The sequence below is a fragment of the Nymphalis io genome, chromosome 13 (genome assembly GCF_905147045.1).
Source record: "Nymphalis io chromosome 13, ilAglIoxx1.1, whole genome shotgun sequence".
Classification (NCBI taxonomy): Eukaryota; Metazoa; Arthropoda; class Insecta; order Lepidoptera; family Nymphalidae; genus Nymphalis; species Nymphalis io.
The window spans coordinates 11,607,242-11,624,250 of NC_065900.1; the positions used below are offsets into that span (position 1 = coordinate 11,607,242).

General features: G+C 30.0%; 2 protein-coding genes across 5 annotated transcripts; one reads left to right on the top strand and one right to left on the bottom strand.

The window, feature by feature from the left end:
- Positions 1 to 249: 249 nt before the first annotated feature.
- LOC126772712 (lipid storage droplets surface-binding protein 2) lies at positions 250 to 9,719 on the top strand. 2 transcript variants are annotated; one of them, XM_050493237.1, is made up of 6 exons: positions 250 to 438; positions 771 to 894; positions 1,144 to 1,376; positions 4,869 to 5,055; positions 8,981 to 9,106; positions 9,247 to 9,719. In XM_050493237.1, the coding sequence occupies exons 2-6, from the start codon at positions 771 to 773 to the stop codon at positions 9,477 to 9,479; spliced, it is 903 nt and encodes a 300-aa protein (XP_050349194.1). In that variant the 5' UTR covers positions 250 to 438; the 3' UTR covers positions 9,480 to 9,719. The 2 variants fall into 2 exon arrangements, with proteins under 2 accessions (XP_050349194.1, XP_050349193.1); XM_050493236.1 differs by having other exon boundaries at positions 251 to 438; positions 8,969 to 9,106.
- A 53-nt stretch (positions 9,720 to 9,772) lies between these two features.
- LOC126772743 (AP-1 complex subunit sigma-2) lies at positions 9,773 to 16,971 on the bottom strand. 3 transcript variants are annotated; one of them, XM_050493275.1, is made up of 5 exons: positions 16,720 to 16,971; positions 16,126 to 16,304; positions 15,674 to 15,782; positions 15,285 to 15,422; positions 9,773 to 11,312 (listed from the first exon to the last, which is right to left on the bottom strand). In XM_050493275.1, exons 1-5 carry the CDS (start codon positions 16,720 to 16,722, stop codon positions 11,268 to 11,270), a joined length of 474 nt encoding a protein of 157 aa, XP_050349232.1. In that variant the 5' UTR covers positions 16,723 to 16,971; the 3' UTR covers positions 9,773 to 11,267. The 3 variants fall into 3 exon arrangements, with proteins under 3 accessions (XP_050349232.1, XP_050349233.1, XP_050349234.1); XM_050493276.1 differs by lacking the exon at positions 9,773 to 11,312 and adding an exon at positions 12,207 to 12,391; XM_050493277.1 differs by lacking the exon at positions 9,773 to 11,312 and adding an exon at positions 12,403 to 13,867.
- Positions 16,972 to 17,009: the final 38 nt, after the last annotated feature.

Genomic DNA, 17,009 nt, shown 5'->3' on the forward strand with positions numbered 1-17,009 from the left:
ATTAAGTCTACTTATTAAATATTACAAAAAATGTTGATTCCTTAAATCCATTGAAAAAAACTAATTTAAACTTTAAAATGTATCGATAAGAAAAAATATTACCTATTTCTCACTTATGTTCGTTTTTCATTCATTCGTTCACTTATTTATTCAATCCCCGGCAGTTCAACAATTTTACAATCTTTTTCATTCCTCATTCAATTTATTACTTCACATATTCATTTTCATTCCCAATTCCCATTCATTGAAATTTGTATCAATCATTGAATCATATCAATTCCAATTCATCATTTATAATTTGTGAGTTGCATAGTTTGTACAATCATTTCAGTTGGTATACTGTTTTTAAATAAAATAATTACAGTAAAAAGTAAAGTTCAACTCAGTAAAAATAAGCTTAAGTGGTTTTACTTATTTGTAGCAGTTTATATTTCGAAGGTAAGAAAAGAATTAACATATTAGAACATAATTTTATAGTCCTCATTTATAAAAAATGAAAATGCTAGGAAATTATTTCCTAGCATTTTCTTTAGTCTAATGGGTATTTAGTAATTTAAAAATTATGTAGCATATCAGTTTCCACTAAAATCATGGTCATCATCATCATTAAATTGATTTTGGTTCCTGCATATTTGGATACTGCAATATTTCTACTATAATATGTATTTTTAGGTTTTTCCGATGTTCACCTGTGTGTTATTGTGTTTCAAATTTAATATTTTTCTGTAAGAAATTCTTAATGTTTGCTTATATACATTTTATTTTACTAGATGGCTACAGAAGTTGGATCAGCTCCCGTTATGTCACAACTACAATCTGTGCAGAAGGCAATGGCATTGCCCTCAGTAGAAGCTGCTGTTGGACAAGTTGGTGCATTCTATACTAAAGTTAAAGGTACTAGAGAAGTTTTTTCACATCTACCTACAGCAGCAGTTTTTTTTTAAGTCCAAAAAAGATGACTATTGATGGAATATTGCTATACTATTTATTTGTTTCATAATAAATAAAAGCAAACCATTATTCTTAAAAAGTATAAGAATTAATTTATAAGAATGTATAAAGTATTTAGTATACATATATTTTAAGGTTTACTTTTAGGCTGAAATAGAAATACAAATAATTAAATCTACTCAACATTACCAGGTGCACACTCTCTTTTGGAATGGGCGTTATCTACAGCAGAAGCAAGTGTAACATTCGCAGCAGCCACTGCAGCACCTTTTGTGGCTGCACCCATCGCGGCTGGTGATGCCAAAGTTGCTGCTGCTATTGATGAGCTAGAGCGCAGAATGCCACTGGTTACTGAACAACCTAAAGTCATTGTAGAGACTACAAAACAAGCAGTACTTGCTAGGCTGACACCACAATTAAATAAGGTTAGTATTGCTCATATATTAAATTAAAATATTCATTATAAGAAAATTGTATGAATTTAAGCTTAAGTATTTGTTTCTTCTCTATGTATGAAAAAATCCTAATAATTAGTAATTCTTAAAGTTGATTTATTTTTGTTGGATTGTGACTTACACACCACAATATATATTTGATTTAATTGCGATTATATCTTCAATGGAACACATTTTATAACATTTATGATTTAACACAAATATTGTTGTTTTTTTTTTTTAATTAGGTTGTACAAAGTTTTCTGTTCAAAAGCTGGTGTTTGTACAAAGTTTTCTGTTCAAAAGTATACTGGTGGTAGAGCTTTGTGCAAGCTCGTCTGGGTAGGTACCACCCACTCATCAGATATTCTACCGCAAAACAGCAATACTTGATATTGTTGTGTTCCGGTTTGAAGGGTGAGTGAGCCAGTGTAATTACAGGCACAAGGGACATAAAATCTTAGTTCCCAAGGTTGGTGGCGCATTGGCTATAAGCGATGGTTGACATTTCTTACAATGCCAATGTCTAAGGGCGTTTGGTGACCACTTACCATCAGGTGGCCCATATGCTCGTCCACCTTCCTATTCTATAAAAAAAAAAAAAAAAAGCTGTTATGTAATCATCTTCACCATTGTTTGTTACTGTAAATATGTGTCATGGTTCTATTATTTATACATGATGTGATAAAAGGTAAATAAACATAAAATTAATGTTAAAATCATATTAATGTAGTTACATCAATTGTTTGAATTGATGTAACTACATTAATATGATTTTAACATGTAACATTTAAAATGTTACATGACTGGACAATTATTTTTCTTTGGAAATTCACAGTCTGTTTATAAATTAAAAAATACATCCTGTTCAAGAAACTGAAGAAATACATAACTTGGAATTAAATCAAAATAGTAGAAAGATTTATTAATAAACTTTAATTTGTCATTTTTGCTTCTCTTTAGACTTTGCAACTGATTAACTCGAATTAAATTGTTTAAATGCAGTTATAAGAAAACTTGCTGTCAAATTAATATTTTAATTTTTATTAATTTAAAGGTCATTATTAATTTAAAAAAAAAATGAACTTTTAATCGATAACCTTATAAAATGGTAGTAATGGATTCTGTACATATATGTACTTTTCTAAAAATATAAATCTTAGTACAAACATGTCATTGTAAGTGTTATGTTAAGGCCGTGTTCACCACATACTTATATGTGCATCGCCAAAGATCCATTATCATACCTGTACTATAAACATAGTAATCGTTTATTTAACTCACATTTATTTAATCACATTGAATTCTATAATGTTTTCGTCATGGAAATGAGATTTGTCATTTTATCAAAATTTATATATTGGTTCAACCAACATTACATTGGTATCACCTGTTTCGTGTATGTCTCATGAACTAATACCAGTATGGTTTCCTGGTTTGGTTGACGCTTATAGTTTCAGCTTAAGGCTCCAAAAACGCAAAAAGTACTAAAAGCACTGTCAAACTTTGAATGTTAAATATAGAAAACATTCGATATTTAAACACTATTAAAAAATCTTTCGTCCGATAGGTATTTAGATTCTATCCATCTTCGTATCTAAAGGTTAACTAGTATGATATCAAATTGAAATCATATGTATATGTTGCTTAATTTAACGTACAAACAATTGTTTATAATATTAGATTCCGTCCGTGGCTCCTTGCTATGTCCTTTTCTAAAGAAAAAGAAATGAGAAATTTTGCGTACACATTGTTTGTTGATGTGGTACACCTAAACATTTCATGATATTCGGTTGAGTAGTTAAGATGTGAGTGTAACAAACAAATAAATAAATAAACTCAATTTTGCATTTGTAATATCAGTTCACGACAAAAAAAGGAAATAAATGGCTTGATAGGAGAAAAAAAAAGTTGCGTTTTAAAAAAAAAAAATACATAAACATTTCCTTAATAATAATCGTTTTCATTTGTGTAATGTGTTAAATAAAGCCGTTCCAGAGTAGAATGGACAAAGTTCATTACTATTACTCATAGTAAAGTATGACGAATTTGACTGCGTTCCCACGATAGTAACCATAAATGCAATACATTTTATTAAACAAGGAAATTTAAGTTCACAAAATAAATATAACAGGGATTTAAAAAAATATATTATTCGATATTGTGTGAAACATAAATGCATTGTTTTTCGTTAAAGTATCAGATGTTTGCATCGTGATGGTGTTTTCTAGAACACGCAATTCCGCGGTAGCTTGATAAATTGTTTTCAGTAGTTTTATTTTATTTTCGAATATTATTCCATTAGGCACATGACGAAATTGAATCCTTAATGATAAGATAATTTTATCACTACATGATAATGGACGACGAACATTGAACCGGATTTAAAAAAAAAAACCTTCACTTCTATCGCATTGTTATAAGTACCTACATACATATACTGCTACATCAATTAAAGTGCATTCTATGTAATTTGGACTCGAGTTAAACCTGTCCGTATCGTAATTTTAAAACATTAAACGGCCTCGATTGGTTTATGTTATTTTATTGCGTAATTTCTAAGAATAGTAATTTACATTATACATGTAGTGTAGGTAGGTAGGTAGACCTTTGAACTCGTTGAGAAACCTAAATTTTTTTTTAATACAAGATTTTATTTTGCTCAATTATCTATTTTACGTTCTTAATTTAAATTACTTAAGCAAATATATTTCAAGAAATTTACATGACGGCGTTCTGGCGCCATTTAACTTGTATGTGTCAAATACGCTGTAATTAAATTGTTTGATATGACAATAAGAATCTTTCTAGAATCGTATCGTTAGTGTAACCTACTTAAAAGTTGTTTCATAACTTATGAATGTACCAGATAGACGTATGCAGTGAATATAAAATAAATTTGTTTTATTTTTTTAATTTTATTACTTTGATTAATATAACGATGATTATAATATGCGTAATAGATAAAATTTACTTACGACAAAAGTATACTTTTTTGACGTAGGTATTTTAACTCGCGTTGTTGTAAATTCGTGTTTGTTTCACAAGAACTAAAAAAAATTAATCTATTTTTTATCTATAACGCTTCTATAAACAACTAGATAGATACTTACTAGTTAAATTAATTAATGTATAAAAATAAAAGTATCAAGAATACGCTAAATACAGAAATGCAGGCTATATAAGGGAACTATGTATAAAATTTATTGCAGATGGAACATACTAAGAAAATATTATGCATTTCAAAGCATAAAATGGCATATGTTTATCTGTATTAATATTATAATTGCAAAAGTAACGGTTTGCTTATCTGTCTATTAAGCGTTTACGGCTAAACTATTGAGCCGATTTTAATTAAAAATTTGTATCAAATAAGCTTTAACCCGAAAGAAGGACGTAGGTTACTTTTTACCTTATACCTGCCCCCTCCCCCTGACACTCAGGTGAAAACTAGTATTAAATATTTTTGCAAACATTTCGTAGGTGTACGGCGCTCGTGATGTTGCGGAACAGCGAGTGAAGTCCCTCAAGGAACTCACATGGGCCAAAGCCAACACGTTGCTGTCCACAGCGTACGGCCAGAAGGCCATGCACAGCGTCGACACTGGAGCTACATATGCTATGCAAATCCTAAATCACTACCTGCCGCCTTCACAGGAAGAAACTAACAGTGAGTTAATAATATTGTACTCCTTTCTCTTGTCACGTTGACAACACGATTGACTAGGTAAGGGGCAAAATAACTCATTTATATTATAGAAAAATAAATGAAAATCGATCTGTCCTTTTGTTTAAACAAGACAGGAATGTCTGTAAATCCTGATCCTAACTTATATTATGAATGCAGTAGATAATAATTCAATATACAAAGTGAATTAGAAAGTCCACAAGTGTTTATCGAAGAGCGTCGAGATATACAATATGTATGTACAAATATAAAAATAATTATATACAGCAAAGTTACGCCGTCGACCCTATGGTCTAGACACTTAACAGATAATTAACGGTGGTCTTAAAGATGTTAGTACCTCGATGAGGGAAAATATCGAGAGGAAACCTGAGCGAGCTTGGTAAAATAACGTCCAACCAATAAGACTATACGACACTTTACTTCAAGTTTTTGCGAGCCTGAGTCTGTACCACCCACTTATGACGTTTTCTGCAGCCAAACATCAATACTTAGTATCGTTGTTCCGGTTCAAAGGGCGGGTGAGCCAGCTTAACTACAAGTACAAGGGACATAACATCTTATTTCAGAAGGTTGATGGCGCATGACAGTGTAAGGGATGGTTAGTATTTATTGTGGTTAATATATTAGTGTCAAGTGGTAGTGATCACTAATTATTCGGTGGCCCATTTGCCTACCTTGCTAGTATAATAAATTTTAAACAATATGAAATGTAAATTCCCCATCAGCAATTCGACTATATAATTATATTTACTTATAAATAAACGATTTAAAAGCGAATGCGACATTTCATAGATACGTAAGATTGATTAACAAAACTTATATGACAAATATTGTTACATACAATCGTTCATAATAAGGTTCATAAAGGCATGTTGATCGTTAACTTAATCTGGCGCCTCATTCAAAACGATACACATAATTACATGGAAGAAGTCAATGGGACCGGTTGATGCAATAACGGTCGCAAGTTTGATCAGCACACGTTACAAATAACCATTTAAGTTGTGAAGTGGAGTGTGGTGTGTTTTTCTTTACAATTTAAAGACTAATTTTTTTATGTGTTTACGGATTCTGATTCGTGATATGTCAAGCTAAATACTTAATAAGCTTAACATTTAATATTTCAATAATCTTAATTAATGAAATCGGGAACATTTTCATATTTATTAAATCGTTGTTTAAATTGTATTGTAAATAATCATACATACAATATGTACAAGAACGAGGTTGACTGCCTCGTTGGTGAAGTGGTTATCGAGATTTTCTGTCGAATAATTCTCAGTAGCTAGCAGCTCAGATTCTTTCCGGTCGTTTCGGAATTTGAGCGTGAGGTAATAGAGAGCGCATCTGTGTTTGCACACACACTTGTGCACTACACACACACTATATATAATATGTCTATAATATGAAGTGGTTAACAACTTTCAACACAGGATGACGTTATTGTCAGTCATTTATCTGCAATAACAAGTAATCGTTTAACTCTAGAATATTCCAAATTATTTCATTCTAAATAAAGTTAATAAGCATACTTGACAGGGGAATATTTTAAACGTTACGTACAAAAACGTTGCACCCCAGTTCAATCCTGATTTTTTTTAACTTTAATCACGTTCAGAGGGTTTTTTCTAGAATAATCGTAGAATATAGCGATTTTTAACTTGGACAAATTTAAAATGAATAATCATTTTTAAAACAATAATAATGTACTCCAGACCGATTTCGGTCACGGCGGCCAATCTTTAGAGATATTAAAATAATTTTTAAAATAACGTTTTTAAAATAATTAAATGTTCAAATCAGATAAGAACGACAAAGACTAAAATTTCTGCGTTCTATTAAATTAATAATCATTAATTCCTGATTATCTGATTGCATTTTCAGTGATTACGTACTTGATATAATTAAAGTAATATTTGAATATAATTAAGTACCTACTATAAGGTCTTTATAAATTAACTTGTGTGTGTGTATACGTTCCTACTTCGGCGTTTGGTTAAGCATTTGTCTTCATAAAATAAATAAATAAATCTTCATTGTCCATTGTCGAACAATTTATTATCTTTTGGGTTTCCAACCACATATGACCTACGTACCTTCAAAAGAAGAGTGAATAGGAATATTTTAAGCAAGCGCGAAACCCAGAACTCATCATTGTTATTTGACATGATTGTCGTCCAGCCTATAGTTAAAAAAAATACTATATAGAACTTTTACAAAGTATAAAAGAGTAATTTTGCATTCACAATCAAATATTATTTAATATTATTTAAAAATAGTCATACAGACATTTCTCATACAAATACACTTTTTAAACATCGGCTTCGGTTTCCAAAAAAGAATGCGGGTTCTATAAGGCACATATTTTTTTTAAATCTAATTATAAATTTTTAATTATCATAAGAAACGTGTTTATACTGCTTTGTTTTCCAGTATAATGCATTTCTTATGATAATTAACATTTATGAATAAATATGTAATTCGACTGTTCATTGCCATATAAAATGACTACAGTATAATATAAAAACACATATATATACATGCAAAGTACTGCGATATAGCAAGATCATTCAATAACACAATTATTGTAAAATTTCATACGCACTTTTACTTATATTGCACACTTGAATCAGTTTTACTGGTGGTAGGGCTTTGTGCAAGCTCGTCTGGGTAGGTACTACCCACTCATCAGATGTTCTACCGCGAAACAGCAGTACTATTAAGTACTGAATGTAATTAAACCCAGTCATACCACAAAGTTTTTTCCCTTTAACTAATTATTATATGTTAGACTTAATTTTGCTTTTCTAAGTTTGTTATTATAATAATAATAAAACCTTGGTTAGACATTGCTTTGATGCTCTTATACTATTAGTTGATGTTGAATACTGCACTGGGGTTAGAGCTTTGTGCAAGCTCGTCTGGGTAGGTACCACCCACTCTTTAGATATTCTACCGCAAAACAGCAGTACTTGGTATTGTTGTGTTTCGGTTTGAAGGGTGAGCGAGCCAGTGTAATCACAGGCACAAGGGACATAAAATCTTAGATCCCAAGGTTGGTGGCGCATTGGCTATGTAAGCGATGGTTGACATTTTTTACAATGCCAATGTCTAAGGGCGTTGGTGACCACTTACCATCAGGTGGCACATATGCTCGTCCGCCTTCTTATTCTATAAAAAAAAAGTTTTCACGTTTAATACTGTTTTTCTATCAAATATATTCTGTATTGATATAATAAGCATTCTTATTCAGGGTTTTTATTTTGTTCCACTATTCTTTTTTTAAATTAATGCAAGGAAAACAGACGAACCAATGGGGGAGAGGTACCGGGTGGTACCATGAACTACTCGTATGATCAATGCACGTCTATCCACGGGATCTATATTGTTATATTTCTTGCAGCTGTATCTCTTGTATAAACACGGAAATCATGTAAATTGATAAAGTATTAATTTGGTGGATGAATAATGACCTCATTAAAATATAAATTTTTCTCATACTACCACAGAAAGCTTCGGATCTTAAAGTTACGAGGTGTTGTATATGGTTTTTCAACCGACAACTAAGACTACACTTATCTATCACTTTGATACATTTTCAGTATGAAATGTTATTATTATCACTTCGGATTTCACTTATGTTATTTACCGAGCAATGCGACGTGCGCTAATGAGCCGCTAACGAAATGACGACGCGCCCGCTCAGTTAGAAGAATAGCAGTCTAAGGACTGTAGTCTTTAGACATTATTCAAGACAGACAATAACCAGACAGTATTCAACATACATTTTGAAAATCATTGGAAGCGAAAGCGAAACATTTGATAATAATATCATATAAAAGTTATGGTTTATTTACTAGTCAAAAGACAATAAAATGTCTTAAAATACTAGGTGTTGGCGCAGAGATCGTGACTGCGGAGAGCGACCCCGCGCTGCACACGGTGCAGACGGTGCGCCGCCTCAGCGCCGTGGCGGCGCGCCGCGTGTGGGCCAACCTCGCCGCGCGCGTCAACCAGCTCCGGGACAACGGTCAGCCACGTCACGGACTGAGTCGCATTAGCCTTGCTTATGAGGCTCAGATTATTATTTGAACACATTTAATATACATTATAATGAATAATAATTGAAGATATATTTGTTAATATTAATAGAGGTTTTTTTTTCGACAGGAATCGAGTTGGATTTCCGTCGATATGTGACTGCACTCTTGGCAGCCTTACACCTCGCGAAAGTAACGAGCGACCAGCAACAGAGCTTAGAAGCCAAAGATCCCAAGCCGCAGGCCGAAGCGGAACCCGCCAAGAGCGGTCACCCCTCCGAGGCTCACCACTCCGCTCCTACCACCACTGAAAAAGTGAAATCAACCCCCGAAGCTAAATCCAATACTAGTGAAAACCAGTAACCATTTATTCAATCATATATAATCTATATTATCGTGTAAGTCGCGCCACAATGATGATACATGTAGTATTTTATCAACATTGTTATGGTCATATTGATTTTATTTTTAATGTATTCTATGAAGTGTGAACTATATCACGTTTAATCAAGACTGAAGGTCTTTTTGATGTGTTTTATAAAGCTTTTAATAGCGAGATATTTTTATTATTGAACTTTTGGAAAATAAATAAACTATTTTAAATTGTGGTTTTAATAAAAGTCACTTTTTATTTATATATAACAGTTTATTATTTAAAAAATAGTTAAAATTAATTTATGCAAATATAATCTAGGAATCAATAGTTTAGGCCAGAAAGTTCATCTGCTAAACTTTAAACGGAGATATGAATTGAAGTTATGAATATAGAAGTTTTACCAGAATTATTCTAAATTATAACAAAGTACGGATATCTTTGTTAAGTATCAAATAGAGAAAGAAGCTTATGGATTGAATCTCCTTGTCCAGAATTTTTAAATAAAAACTTAAATACGCCTAGAGCATTTATTCATTGGCGTAGCAAACTGCTCTACTAACAAGGGCCCATCTTACAGAAATAATAAATTTTAAACAGATAATACAAATACATTCAATTCATCTCTTTTTTTAGTATTATAAAAGTAATTGTAACAATTTTTTGAAGTGAAACTCCTTTTAAGTTATGTAAGAGTAACTCAAAAAGCTATAACGTGTAGTAAGATACACGCTACTAATTTTTTTTCACAGAGAACCGGTTTCGATTAATGATTAATTTTGTTCTGAAGAGGGCGCGTTGGGATGCACTTACTGGACTTACTCGCTTTGCATTTTTGATTACTTTCGTTATACTGTAGTCGTGATTGATGATTACATGTTGTAATTGTAATCATTAACCTGACTACATTTTTCCCAAGTCTGGTTGTAGTTCTATAAATATATTCTAGCTGCCAAGGTATGATAAAGCAATCAGTCATCTAATTTCACATCGAAGATAGATTAACAATAATAATTACTAATTAATGTCACGCGATTGGCATGTAATATATGACGTTGACGAACGAATGAGACAACGTATATTTTGCATCTCATTCGCTTCAATCGTGATCGAATATTTAAATTATCGATTGTTAATTAGTTAGCTGATAAGAAATGCAACTGTTACGCATTCAACCTTAGTCTATTGTTCAAAGCAAAATTTATGAGAATATTACTTAATTAATTCAGTCAGACTACTTGTATAAGTACAGATAAAAAATGTAAAACTTTAATAACATTAAATCCATTAATTACAATAACTTAAATCGCTTGAAATTTTTAACAAGCAAAAATTATGCATAAGACAAATTTTCACCAAAGAAAAAAAATAACATAGGTAATAATTTTTGGACAGACGAACATAAGCATAACTTTCTACTAGAAGTATAATCGAATTTACGGAATACAATTGATTACATTTAAATGCAAAGCTTAAAAAACATTTCATAGCGACTACTGAAAATGCAAAATATAAAATAATGCTTAAACAGAAAGAATACATACTTTTTTAGATAATTATGTCCATTTATATAATAAAAACACAGTAAAAACTCACTAATTAATTACAAGTTTAGTACGAACAACAAATCTTTATATTTTGTGCAACATATAAAACGTAGACGAGGTTATGTAAAAATATTGTTGCTTTTTTTTGTAAACTGTAGGTATGTATTCTTTACCTCTAAGCAATGTACAAATATTCGCCTCTGCTGTTTCTTCCAAACGGATCTGTGCAGTTTATCCGAGTCCATGGTCCTCGAAGAAGCCTTGCGGTGTCTCCTCCTGCAACAAGGGTCATCACTGAGCCAGTGTCGCTCGTGGCCGTGTTAGCCGAGCCATCGCTTTTCGACGACAAATATGAAACATTCCTAAATATCCTTTCGATTCTCGCTTATTATAAATAGATTTAAAATTCGAATGTTATCTTTATTATTTACAATTTGGGGGCAAATTTAAGCAAAAATAAGACTAAATATAAAATGCAAATAGTTGGTTAGTAAAAAATTTTAATTGATTTAAAAATATATACAATTGTTTATCGACAATTAAATGATTACTTATAAAAATCCTTAGGATAGTTTATCTAAATTGAAAAATACTAGGAATTACATGGTAAATATTATTAAAATTAAATTTTATAGGTAGGTAGGTAATACCTATTTTAAATTGAGATCCAAAATAATGGATTATGTTTGTTATATTTCAGGTAAAGCTAGGTTATTAGATAATAAAACGTGCTAATATTTTGAATGACGGTAACAAAAAATATTCTTGATATAAAATTGTATCATAAGTAACAAAAATCTTATAAAATTTTCATAAACAAAATAACAAGAAAATAACAATTATAATTCAAATTACATAGTAATAAATTCATTTAGTTCTTTATCAAATACAGAAAATTCGTTGTAAGTTATAAAATTTTACAAAAAAAAAAAAACACGAGTTGGTCCACTTTACACAAGATTGAAAAAGGATAAGTTATTAAAAAGTCAGTAAGAAGGGAACTGTCAAGTTAATAATTTACAATGAATTCGAACTGTAAATATAATGCCGTTGAGGTCAATACAGTCAACCATTGTTTATTTCACTTCACACACAAAAATAATAATAGGACAAAAATTTATTCAAGTGAATAAAGCTAATATTTATGAGAAATGTTTTTAAAAAATCACATCAAAATACTGTCACACATAGTTTCCATGAATGATGATTATATTACTATTCGATATTGAGACACTGTAAGAAACGTCCTCAAATGCTGACTCGGAGAATTATCACGGAGGTTCCCGGTAGTCATCAGCTGGGGGCAAGGCTCAGAGAAGACCCACCTCCCGCAGAGCAACGTCCACTGCCTCGTCCTATCGTACATCACCCAATAATTGAGGGTATATGTATAACCAGACTAACTCAACTTTTCAAACCGTTTCATTATAATATTTATGAAATTAATCCAATTTATTTTATGTACTAAAAATACTTTATAATCACTCAATTCTTATATATTTTTAATCAATGAGAATTATTATTATTAGTGATTTTATTTATAAATATTAAATATTTTATATTTGTAAGCGGATACATATTGCATGCTTTTTAAAAAAGTTAGTTATCCTTAGTTAATATTAGTGTAGCCCACACCTCAAGCAATATTTTTCCTTCCGAATAACTTTCACAATAAGACGGGAGAACCATAGCATGAGTAACATCCACCCACATTTACCCACACATATAAAACATATTTTATGTATTTTTAAATAAAATGTCATACAAATAAGTAATAATTAAAATGTGATACTAAAATGTTATTCAAAAAATACTCATGCTACAGTAAGGTTTAGGAATGGAGCCATGCAAGAAAACAGAAGTTTTAGTTAAAACCAATGTATTTAAACATCCCATTACATTAAATGCACGGACAGCCATACTTACAGACAATAAAAGACACTGACTTACAAAACAATACCTCTATGCCGTTCAATACAAAAATTATATTAATATAATTCCTACAAAAATTTAAATGTCTATAAATCAATGTCCATATAACATACAGTAACTTTTAAATTCTAAGCTACGTAAATACTAAGCATATTAATGTTGAGCCAAATCGACACTGATAATATAATGAAACAAATAGTAGATTATAAAAATCGAGAAAAGCAACTGCAACTTTTTTTAAATTTACAACTTTGTTAAATTAAGCTAGACTTGTTGTTTTAAATGAATGGTATAACTCAGCTTGTATGACACTAATAATATAGCATTTATTTTTATGTTATATTAAATGTTACAGACTACCAGCATTATACCGTGAGCACATGAAAAAACCAGCTGTCTTACCTAATATCATGTGAAATTATGGCTTGTGTTATGATTGAAAAGTGGTACCTTGAAAAGTTAATCTATGGATCATGTTTGGAAGTTATTTATAATAAGTACAGTAAAATTACTATCAAAGTTATAAAAAAAAATAATCTAAAAAAAACAATTGCACTTGCATGCATGCATTAAAATTGAAAAAAAAGCTAAAGCAGAAACAGTTTCTATTACTACAAAGGAGGTTAATATATTTTGACATAAACTCTTTTACACATACTATGAAATGTTTTCATTGATTATAAAAACAAATTTAAAAAAAAGCAACATAAGAAACAATCAGTCTATAAATAGCTATATTTCAGTTTGAACAATTTTTACAATTACAATCCTAATAATTGTGTAACAATTTTTTTTAATTTATACATATATGCAAAAGAGTTTCTGTATGTATGTATACAATACTGTTTGCTCAGTGTTATTTGTGGTTCTCATCAATGTATCAGCCCATCGTTCAGGTCCTGACCGCCACCAGAGCATGCATTTGTCACACCAAAACAGGAAATATTAGCAGAGTGCAGTGCATATGGGAAGCTTGAGGGTTTTTATTGTTCAGGGTTTTTGCCGCTCACAAAGCAAATATAATATACAATACATGTTGTACACATAAGGCAATTATTTTAAACGAATAAAATTGTGTATTAGATACATAACAAGCTAGCTTAGTTGTAAGATTGTTATATCATGTAATATGTTTAGCAAGGATATATTCATTTTGTGAAAGAATTGGTGTTTTTGGTTTATAAACAGAATCTCTGATATCTGATATTTAAAATTATAGCAAAAACGTATTACTATGTCTCTTAGCTAGGGACACATTCAATTTAAAAAATTGGTAAACTAAGATTAATTTAAGCATCTTCACATGGCCTTATCAAATAGACCATAAAAATTAAAGAGAGTTGCAAAGCGAAAACAATAAATATTTGCATTTGTAAATGACTATAAAATTTTGATTGTCCAATATTAATTAAATTTCTCAATATTAAGTAACTAAAACTATAATGTAATAATTATCATTGTTATTAAACATTTTTGTTTTTAACAAAATGTTTCAGATATGTATGTAGGATGTGCTTTAATATATCATAATTATATCTAAAAGGCAGTGCTCCTACATCAATAAAATGTCTTAAGACTTTCAAACATACTAAACAATTAAAAGGCACTACACAGGCCACTGTCCTAACTGGTCCACATCATCATATTACATTTACTCTTACACCAATGTTTTAAAATGTAAATCATAATAAACGTAGGCAGTTTGCATGACTAGAATTACAAAATTAGTGAGACACTTAAAATTCGTATACAACTTATTTGGTTTTAGTGGATATTAACAGTTAAAAATGATTAATGTAAAATATAGTTGCCATTAAAAAAGCCAACGCTATTTTAATTTTATTATAATTTTAATTAAATATTCGAAATACTTTAAGTAATTTTAATTTAAAATCATACAAGTGAAATGATAAATTATATTTTAAATTAATAAATTCTATGTTTATTGAAAATTAAATTTATAATCATGCAACAATATAATTTTTATTGTTGTAATATGACAATATATTTTATAATTATATGCAAAATCTTCACAAAGTTATTTGTCATGGTCCCATATTTTGATTTAAAATAAAAAAAAAATTTAAATAATTATACCTATCATATGATATGTGTCCAAACTTCAATGTGACTTACAAATTCTCACCAAATTTGAATAGAAAAAATTATAAAAGACTATTTTTCCTTGAAAGAAAATGTTGGGATGGACTAAAGCAATTTTAACCATAAACTGCTGCTTTTGCGTAATTTTTTCCTACTACTCATTTCTGTGAATTTATTCAAAATTCACACAAGTTCATTATCTTGGCTACTGACCTCTTGCAGAAGATCCTGGGCGGCGATGGCTTTAAGCACATTCTTCTTGCTGGTCTCTTGAAGCTCACCACCCAGCACTAGCTCATCAAGGATGAAATAGGCTTTTTCAAAGTTGAATATGATGTCCAATTCACAAACCTGGAAAATGATATAATTGGTCGATGTCTAAATTTGTGTTTAATTTAAATGTCAAAGAAGTTGGTATCGGAACTATAGTAGAAAATTTAAGGTTGATATATGTAGTTAAATGGAATGATGTTTTATTATAAATAAAGATATATTAAGCAAGAATTGTTTATAGTGTATAATAGAACAGAGCTATAAGCAAATTGCATGGAATATGTCAATTCATATGTATACATTTATATAAAAACAGTAAATAAACATACACTGCCAAAGTATTTGTCAAGCAGCTCCACATATCTATGGATCAGTTCCAGAGTTAAAAGTTCATTGTCTTCCTGTTCCATGGCACAGCAGAAATACAATGATGCATATCTGTAAAATGCATAAAAAATCCAAAAATACTTTGTTTTTCTTTTATTTTGTTTGATGAAAACCTAGTATTATTTCTTTATTGGTTTAAACATTTTAAGATTGCAATTTTCAATGTCCTAATGAGTTTTTACTTGGACTAAATAAGTTATTATAAATACAAATTAAGATAAATTTAATTCATGCATGAACATTACAGATTTTTGATTTGATTTATATGAATGAATGAATAATAGGAATCTTTGCATGCATTATTGTTTCCAACTTTGCAATATTTCAATAGTCAAATACATTGCAAATTACACTGTTATAGTAACAATAATTTTAATATATATTTTCGAATCACCTCTTATAGACGACTTTAACATCTTTCCATTCCAAGAAAGAGCACATTTTAGGCTTGCGAGCTAATACCGTTGTTATTAGCTCCCTAGTAATCTTTTTCTTTAGCTTGTCAGGATGTGCTACATACCACTTTTGAAGCCTGAGCTTGCCTTGTCGGCTGAATAACAACATGAATTGCATCTGGAAGTAAGAATACTTTTAACATGGTTTTTATTTAGTCATTAGCATCAAATTTTAATTTAGTAATCACATTTATTTGATAATTATATATTTATTAATCCAATACATATCATAATATATTTTATTTATTCATCTTAAAATTGGCAAGGTAGTATAAAAATTACATAAATTGTAATTTTAAGTAAAAATAAGACAGGTTTGTATAATGAGATTAAAATGAATACTACATACACAATTACAGTCTCGTTTGTATACAAGGCAAAATTGACCAAATTACTGTTTTAATTTAGGCATGTTAATAGATAACATAATCATTAAAAGTATACTATGAATTCGCTTTTATTTTATAAGATAAACCAGTGTGTAAATAAAAATTGTGTATTTTTGTTGTAATGTATCTAATAATGAGACTTACCATTTTGCCAATCAAAATGATCTTTTATCTTTTTTTTTTTATATCTTACGTCACTATAATACTTAATGGAATGTTCTCATAATACCTTGATATTACTTTTAAATCATGTCAACAAGTTATACAAAAATAAAATTATGAAAAACAATAATCCTAATTTCCTTAATTTGCTATTTCACATAATCTTTTTCAGTTTTTTACTCTTTGACATAACCATAGGCATAAAGTAGCATAGGGTAATCGATGACTGTTTTCATATCTTGACAAATGACTTATGAGTTATGACAGCAAAT